This window comes from Rhinolophus ferrumequinum, chromosome 17, assembly GCF_004115265.2.
Source record: "Rhinolophus ferrumequinum isolate MPI-CBG mRhiFer1 chromosome 17, mRhiFer1_v1.p, whole genome shotgun sequence".
NCBI classification, from domain to species: Eukaryota; Metazoa; Chordata; class Mammalia; order Chiroptera; family Rhinolophidae; genus Rhinolophus; species Rhinolophus ferrumequinum.
This window is the reverse complement of record NC_046300.1, coordinates 47,877,211-47,885,796: the sequence shown is the minus strand read 5'-3', so window position 1 is coordinate 47,885,796 and position 8,586 is coordinate 47,877,211. Positions and strand designations below refer to the sequence as shown.

At 55.4% G+C, this 8,586-nt stretch overlaps 1 protein-coding gene across 2 annotated transcripts; it reads right to left on the bottom strand.

Moving 5' to 3' along the window:
* Positions 1-3,113: 3,113 nt before the first annotated feature.
* On the bottom strand, positions 3,114-7,966 carry PPM1M (protein phosphatase, Mg2+/Mn2+ dependent 1M). 2 transcript variants are annotated; one of them, XM_033133229.1, is made up of 11 exons: positions 7,699-7,966; positions 6,773-6,896; positions 6,378-6,632; positions 5,819-5,931; positions 5,353-5,437; positions 5,146-5,264; positions 4,921-4,984; positions 4,604-4,711; positions 4,346-4,494; positions 3,928-4,000; positions 3,114-3,448 (listed from the first exon to the last, which is right to left on the bottom strand). In XM_033133229.1, the coding sequence occupies exons 1-11, from the start codon at positions 7,920-7,922 to the stop codon at positions 3,290-3,292; spliced, it is 1,473 nt and encodes a 490-aa protein (XP_032989120.1). In that variant the 5' UTR covers positions 7,923-7,966; the 3' UTR covers positions 3,114-3,289. The 2 variants fall into 2 exon arrangements, with proteins under 2 accessions (XP_032989120.1, XP_032989121.1); XM_033133230.1 differs by having other exon boundaries at positions 3,436-4,000.
* Between the last annotated feature and the right edge of the window lie 620 nt (positions 7,967-8,586).

Here is an 8,586-nt window from a genome sequence, read left to right as displayed (position 1 = left end):
GCTGGCTCATGGCCTCTTCCTCCCCTGCATGGCCTTTTTAGAGCAGGATGAATGGCATGTTATTTCACTGAGTTCCCAAACATGTTAGCAGGTATCATATTCTCTGCAGATCAGATCCAGAAACAGACTCAACAAGGTTATGATTTGCCCAACAGTACATAGCTGCTAGGGGAGTAAGCAAGCCATCATCGCCGCGGTTCAGCAGCAGGAATAGGCTGTGAATTGTTAGCAATTACTGTTTTGTTTCAGTTTTTTTTAGCGATTACTTTTTGACTTCTTCCTCAAACTTGAAGGGCAAGGGCACGGATCTCTCCCAAATGTTGACTAGAATCTGCAGCTTCTGCAGTGCCACCCACTGTATGGCTTTGCCATGTCAGAGTGGAGGGACTTATAGAAGCCAAATGATCTGAGCTGTTATTGTCCACTCCTGGTTTCCCAGGGAAGAAAATTTATGGGGGCAGTAACTGTTCAGAGAGTGCTCCGAACTGGGGGTTAACAAGAGGCTGCATAATGAACACATCTGTAACCAGAGCAGCCACCTGTCAGCAGGAAAATGATTTGTACTGAGCTCCTATATGTCCAAAGCGGAGGTACCATGTCCTTTGAAAATATGCACGGCATGGCCTCTATTTGTGGGGACCTATGGCTGCAGAGCTGGCTCCTGAGTTGGGAAGGAAAGGGAAAAGATGCAGCTACAAGTGACTGGAGATGATGTGCTGGGAATAAAGCCGAATAAAGGGAGAAAGGGGGCTGTGGGCCAGAGAGGCTGAGGGCTGGGGCTGCGAGCATGCTCAGGGGGCACAGGTGCCTGCGTTCTCGGGGGAGGGGCTGCTCCCCATGCTCTCAAGAGGCAGGGCCAAAGCCACCAATTTGTATGACAGTAAGACTGCACTGCTCAACCACCAGCCAGTGGGGTATTTTTCTTTTAGGAAAAAACTTCCCTGTTGAAATTATAATTAAAGCTTATTAAGGAAAATTTGGGAATTTTTAAAAGAATCAGTTTGCCACCCAAATGCTACCACTGTTAATCTTTTGGTGTTAAATGTTCCTCTAGACATTTCTGTGTGTAGATTTTCGGTGTTTACATAGTTGTTATTCTACTGTACATACAATTTTATGTCCCTTTTGTACTTAACATATAAACATTTTTTCCATGTTATCTGTCTTAAACAGAATTTTATGGTTGCAGTCTCTTCCATTGAGTTTCTGTAGCATTGCTTGCCTGGTTCCTAGAGTTGGAGGGAAGGATGGGTTGTCTCCTGGCTCATACTGGGACTCGCTGTGATACTGTGTGGATTATTGGTCTCCCTGGGACTGCCCCTGACTGTCCCTGGTGACTAAGGCCTATGGACTGGTGAGAGGAACCCCTTGGCCCAGCCCTCAACAGATAGCAGCCTGGGTCTCCTCAACCCCAGGCTCTAATAAGCAACCATAAGGCCAGAAATGAGGGACTGGGCCTGGGAAAGGCCAGCCCACGCCAGCCTTGATCTTCAAAGACTGCATGTAGCGTGTACCTCGGGCTGCCTTTCATCGGCACTTACTGCGCCCTTGATCACATTGGCAGCCTCTAGTTGGAATACGGTTCATCCTGCTAGGCCGTGGCTTCTGGGGGGGCAAGGATAGTGGGGCAGGGGCCTTGTGTCTGAGGTTCCTGCACCAGTTCTGGCAGAAGGCCTGGCCAGTTACTTGGTGACCCAATGCCAGTCGGGTGCGTTGGTAACTCCTAGAGCCAGTTCTCTAGGTTTATCCTCAGAGCTGCAGGACCTGCTGCCTGCCTCTTTCCTGACGCTTTCGAACCAGAGAGGACAACCTTGGGCCTGTCACTTTGCCCATAGTCATTGGAGGTTGGCTAAGGGCTCTGAAGGGCAGCAGAGGGAACATCCAGCTTGTGAGTGGTAGGGCATGTGTGTGCATCCCGGACACAGACTGCTGAAGGAGGAAGAGACCCCTACACAGCCCTGGGAAGGCTGCTGCAGCGTTTGACTGTGCTGAGACCTGCACAGGTGGGTTAGGTAGCTGCCCTGCAGCAGCCTGTCACTCCTGTCAGGTGGCTTGCTTACCTGCTCCCCAGGGTGTGACAGCCAGTAGATGAGTGGACTGGGTGGGCTGGGTCAGAAGCAAAGCAAGGGGGCTGTGGGGTCAGCAGGCTGAGCTGTGGATGTGGGTGAGAGGCAGGCACGGGCTTGGGGTGGGGAAGGAGGCTGCTGAGGGAAGGACGGAAAACTGCAGGCTGGTAGGGCACACTGCTGCATTTGACAGCTGCCTACGTAGAGGAATCCTGGAGAGGCTGCCCAGGGCTTTTGGGGCCAACCACACTTTATCAGGGCTCAGCTATGGACAGGCGTAGGCCCAGAAGTGCTGGGCTGTGGAATATGACTGAAAAATGAGAAATTTTGTACGTTTTCCTGTCTTGTCCCTGGAGAATGTATAGAAAATGGAAGTCTAAAAATGAGTTCATGGGCAGGGAAAGGGGGTCTGAGAGTTTCCTCCATGAGTTAATAAATACAAGTTTTTCTATTAATTCTGGGGCTCATTGGCCCTTGTCCTTCCTGGCTGCAGTCTAGAGTTGTAAATTGCCAGGTAAGAACTCATTTCAAATGTAAACTAAAGTAGGAGTGGATCAAGGAAGAATTGGGTAAGGCCTAGGGCATGAAAGTGGTTGCCTATAACTGAACAAATACTTTACCCGCACCTGAACCTTGGCAAGTGCTAGATGATAAAATAGTCTCCTGGGGAAGAAGAAGATGTAAGCCAAGCTGCTCATCAAAACGCAAGTCCTGGAGCCCCAAATGACTTGTCTCCAGCTAAGTCTAGCTTTATAGAAATTTGCATTAAAAAACAAGTTAAATGGCAGCCCTTCTGATACCTCAAGCTGAGAGCTCATAGATGGTGGAGACCTTTCTGTTCTGGGTAACAATTCTCTCACTGGGGCTCACCCCAAGCTTGGAACTAAGGAGGCCACAGAGAAAAATAAAGTCCTGACTATATGCAAGCTTGCAAGGTGAAGCTAAGACTGATTCTCTGGCACGTCTAAGAGCAAAAGGTATACTGTAATGCCAAACCGTACAGCACTTCACGATTCACAAGGGCTCTTCTGCACACAGACATTTAATCACAAGGTGAAGGGGAGCAACAAAACAATGGCATTACTGGGGCATCGGCCTAGGGCAGGGCTGTTGCCCGGAAGGAGCCATCGGCAGGCCAGGCCAGAAGCAGGAGCAGCAATTGGAGGACATTTCCCACGCAGCCAAATGAGGCTCCTGTTGCTCCTTTTTGTTCTCCCCCAACTTTAGCCCCAGTGCCTGTGCCTTGGCAGAGGAGAGCAGGGCAGGACCTGAGCTGGTTTCTCCCAAGTGGCTGCTTCAAGATACTGTTCGGCAGGTAGGAGGCTGTCCATAGCCTCCCATAGGCACCCTGCATGAGCGCTGGGGGTTGTTGAGTAGATACCCTGACAAGGATGGGAGACTTGGGTCCAAACACAGGCTATCTGCCCCTCCCGGCACCCTTGGCCAATTCACTTAGTCCAGCCGCCCCTGTCTGGGAATAATATATTGGGGCTGTCAAGGATCCTCACGTGGGTGTCCTAGGTACAGTGCCTCGGCCAGAGGAATGTTAATGACTTAGCACTCTTTCCCTGCCTGCCACGGGGGACCTGGGGAGCAGGGTTCCCCACGCTCTGAACTTCTGATTGCCTGCTATCAATGCGCCCCTTGAAATGGGTTGGGGTAGGGTGGGGTGGTATGAACCCTGGGCTGTGTCTGGGGCCAGGGCAGGCAGGCCTGCTGTTGACTACGGTGGAGGGATGCCCAGACTGCACTTGGCCCTGAGTGGTTCTGGGATGTGGTATCTGAGTCCTCAGTGGTTACTGCTCCCTTGGCGCTGGCTGTACAAGGGAATCACGAACACAGAGATGTCATCGTAGGATACCTGTCCTTCCCCTGTGGGACCGTCGTCCTTCCCCTGTGTGCTGTGTATCAGCATTTGGGCCAGCTCCGAGAACCTGTGGGGACCATCCTGTAGATGTACTCTGGGGCCAGAGCAAAGAGTCAAGGCCAGCCCTCGGAGAATTCTCTGTACTGGGCTAGATACTTGGGGACCAAGCAATGCAGTCCAACTGTGGGGCCAGGTAAACTACAAGCCTGGGAGGGCCACAGGTTGGACCACGAGAGTCTGGACCCAGAAATTTTGGGGACCCACTGTCATCCCCCCCCAGGCATCCAGATAGCACTAATCCTGATCATCTGCCCGTAGCTGGCCTCATCGTCATTTCTTTCTCAGCCATAACTATTTGGTGTTGCTGCCAGCACCAACCCAGGCCCAGGCAGGTCCCCAGCAGTTACAGTACCTGTGTGGGTCCTCTCGATTACCAGGGAGGAAGCTCCGTACCAGCTGTGCCACCTGCTCATTGGACAGGACGTCCCAGAGACCATCAGTTGCCATGACAATCACATCATCCTCTTGCAGCTCCAGCTGGTCCACATCCAGCACTGTCACCTGCAAGTTCAGCGTGAGGATCCTTCAGCGTTCCCTTCCTGGCTCCCACCAGGCTCAATGTCTGCCTTTCTGGGCAGATGGCAGTTGGGGTGGGCTGTTGCCCCCTCACCTCTGGGACAGAGAGCAAGAAGGGCTTGAGCTGAATGTTTGTGTCCAGGACTCTGAGCTGATGGTCTCCCAGGCCCCGGGAGACGGCCAGTGTTCCCAATAACCGAGCCTGGGGACAAGGGAGGTGTGAGGTGACAGCAAACAAATGCACAAGTAAAGCACAGAGGTGGACTGTGACCCTCACGCACCCTGGGCTGAGGGAGAAACATCCTGTGGCCTTGGAGCCACATCAGTCACAGCTACCAACAAGGAACAAAGGTGCTCCCATCTCTGCACAGGCAACTGAAGAGGGATTCTTGGAGGGAGCCGTTCACTGACCTGCCTACCCTGTCCCTGGATCAGTGGGTACTTGAGATCCGACTTCTCCACACGCTTGTAGCTCCTACCAGGAGGAGATCCAGCATCAACCTGGGCTGTACACCTCATCTTCCCCCAGCACATGACTCACTCTGCCCAGGTGGAAGGGGACTGCCCCAGGCCACACAGCTGGGCCTGAACGCCAGGGTTCTCCCCACTGTATCTCCCCACCCCCACCTTGCTCACCAGCCGCTCATGTGGTGATCCCTGAACAAAACCTTCTGCCCCAAGTCATCCCCCTTCAGTCGCCGAGGGAACTCCAGTCGGGTGAACTCACCAGCCAGAAGCTCGGGATAGACAAAGGCCTGGGGTAGGGAGGCCGTGCTCAGATCAGGCTCCCTCTGATGGCCTCGAGTTGGGGCTCCACAGCCTCCCCCTGCCAAGGGCACCTACCAGCTGCTGGATCCGCTGCCGCTCAGTCTCTGGGGTGAACTCAGAGCTCAGGGGCCGCACCTCATCTCTCCGCACCAAGATGGCCCTGGATGGGATTGGGGAGGACAGGGAGAGGGCTGGGGCAACCTCCCATCCCACCCATGGCCTCCCTCTTCTGGCCTCTCCTGCAACCACTAGGGGCCAGCTCTGCCAGTGCCAATCCTTGGTTCAAAGCCCTCCATGGCTGCCCACAGCCTGCAGGGTAGACTCAGCCCTTCGGCCTGGCACTTGCGGTCCATGGCCTCCCTGGCATCGTCTGTCCACCTTCATACTCCACACATGCCAGGTATACAAACAGCTCAGCCAGTCAATCTTCCCTATTTCCGTTCCTCTACTTCCAGCCCCCTCTCACTGTCCCCACTGCCCCTAGTGCCTTTCTGCCCCACCCTACTCTACCCACCTTACCCACCCTCCTGGGCTCACTCACCTGCTATCTCCGGCATTGGCCACATACAGCTTTCCCTGCAGGGACACAGCCACCAGGGCTGTGCAGCCGCCCACTTGGCCTGAGGCCTCCAGCTCCCGCCCGATCACCTCATCCTGGGGCAAACCGAGGCCACTTTAGCTGCAGTCCCCAATCCCCAGCCTGCAGTTCATTTCCCCACCAGCAAGCCTGGCAGTCCCAGCCTGACATCTAACTGTGATTCCAGGATCCCTGTGGTCAGGAGATCTGGACATATCCCTTGGGAGAGAGGGACGTCCTATTTAAAACAGTGAGAAAGAGAAAGCAGCCCCTGCACCAAGGACCAATAGTGTGCAGTGAGAGGATGCAGGTAAAAGCACCTAGAAAATAGTAAGCGCTGGATAAATGGGAGGGGTTATGATAATGATGGCCATGAGTAAGGAACGAACCAATCCAATCGTGTCCTTCCAATCCAAAGATCCAGGTGACTACCACAGTGTGCAGGGATACCCCATAACTCAGAGTCCCTCGGGTCCCTGGGGACAAAACTTTCTTGCCTTCCCTACCCAAAAGCCACACTTACACATTCCTGGAAGGCACTCTCCAGAGCACCAATCACCAAGTCTTCCGTCCTAATGCCCTTTTCCTCCACAAATTGGGGGTCACTGGGGCAGACACAGTGACCACTGAGGTGCATGGGGGGCTGAGTGGCCACCATGCCTTCTACTATGGCTTCCAGTTGCTGGCGCAGGCAGGAGTGCAGGGTGTTGGCAGCCAGGATGGCTGCAGCTGGACCACCGTGCCCATCAAACAGTGCCCAATAATGACCTGTCAGGAACTGTACAGAAATGGCTCGATGTCAGGCTCTTCCTGGCTTCCCCAGTGGACCCCTGGCTCAGCACAGGGCACTAGGGCAAGAACCTCAGCCTGAAGTCTTGGCCCCAGCCTGTAAAAGGGGCTCAGCCCAGCTGTGCTCACCTCCTCTGGGCACAAGTTCAGCCACTCCTGGTCCTCTTCAACCCCAAACTCAAATCTCCGGATGCATAGCTTCCCACAGGCAGCTTGATCCTCATTGAACTCAGATTTCTCTGCATTGATGATCCTGAGGCCAGGAAGTGATCAGTGACCCTTCAGGGACACACCCATGTCCCAGTGGGCACAGACACCACAGCTGGTGCAGAGAGGGAAGAGCCCTCCTTCTGCGGCAGTAGCCTCCATGCTGTCCCTTATACGTGGACAAAGATGGTGTAAGTTTGCTAACTGTTCAGTGAGCTCCTGGCTAAGGCAAAACTCAGGGCCCGGCCCTTCTGGAGCCAACTCGCTGACCTGCTGGAGTGTGCCGCGGGGAGTCTTGGAGGCAAGGGCAGGGCAGTTTGGCAATTCCCCGGCTCCCATCTCAGCCAGAATCCCTGTCTTATTTGCACAGGCCATAACCCAGCGTTGGTGTGTGTGTGTGTGTGTGTGTGTGTGTGTGTGTGTGTGTGTGTGTGTGTGTGTGTGTGTGTGTGTGTCGGGGCTGGGGTGGGGAGTAATCTCCAAAGCCCAGAGGTGTGTGTGTGTGTGTGTGTGTCGGGGCTGGGGTGGGGAGTAATCTCCAAAGCCCAGAAAGCTGGCACTCTACCCTGTGTCCCTGTCTCATGTGCAGGTCCTTCCCAACTTGCAGGCTCTCTGAGGGAGGTTGGAGTCCCAAATAAAAAGCCGCGGTGGGATAGAGAAGTTGTCGAGTCCAGAAGTGAAGACGAGAGGGATGAGCCACAGGGCTGGGGGAAATGGGGGGACTCAATCACTCAGTTGAGCCACTCCCCCAGTCTGGATCAGCAGGGGTCTGGGGTCGGGGATCCCGGGACGAGGGTCGCCGGAGTGGAGCGTGTCGGATGGGGCTCACTCGGGGGTGGAACACTCACTCTGCGTAGCCTGCATTCCAGGGCAGCGCGCGGCCCCGCGCTGGGCAGCGCACTGGCCGGGCCTCCGGGCGGCGCGGGGTGTCGGCTGTGCTGGAGCAGGAGCCCGAGCCGCGCAGGAAGCGGGGCCGCCGGTAGGGCAGGGGGCTGGTACGCGGCCTCGGTGGCCGCGGCCCGGGCAGCGGACCTCCCGGCAGGAAGCGACGCCGGAACCAGCCGGTGGACATGGCGCGGCGGCAGGGGGTTGCCTGCAGGGCGCTGGGCGGGCGGGTTGGGCGGGACGCCACCTGGCCGCCCGCCTCTGGGAGGAGGAAGCGGGTCAGGGGGCGGGGCGGGGCGGGGCGGTGACTCCCCCCAACTCAACCTCGCCTCGGAGCCCGTGTGCGGCCTGGTGCTGTGGGGCTTGTCAGGCCTCATAACAATCCTAATAAGAAAACGCTGTTACCAACCCCACTTTACAGGCAAGAAAACTGAGGCCTAGTATGGGATGTCGCTTGCTCTGCGTCACACAGTAACTTGAGCAGGCTGATTATGGGGCACTAGCCTTCGAGAGGGAAAAGTTCTTCCTTCCCACATAACGATGCTGTGGGAGTTCAGAGCACACCCTGGATGGACCTCTAGGCTGGGTCAGTGTCCACATAGAGCTCAGGTCTCCTTCTGCTGGGTCCGGACCTTACGCAAGGGTAAGATGGGAACAGCCTGTCCTCAGAGGTGTCAGGCTGACACATTGAGTAAGAGTCTCAAGAGCACAGTGTTCCCTCAGGTGGCCTCCATTCGTCACCTGCCCAGCCTGGCCCCTCCACTCCCAGATGGGGCTTGGTGGTCACACTGGCTTTAGTTATCCTGTGAACCCTCTCCTACCCTCTGCCAGTCTCCCAAATGGCTGCTGCA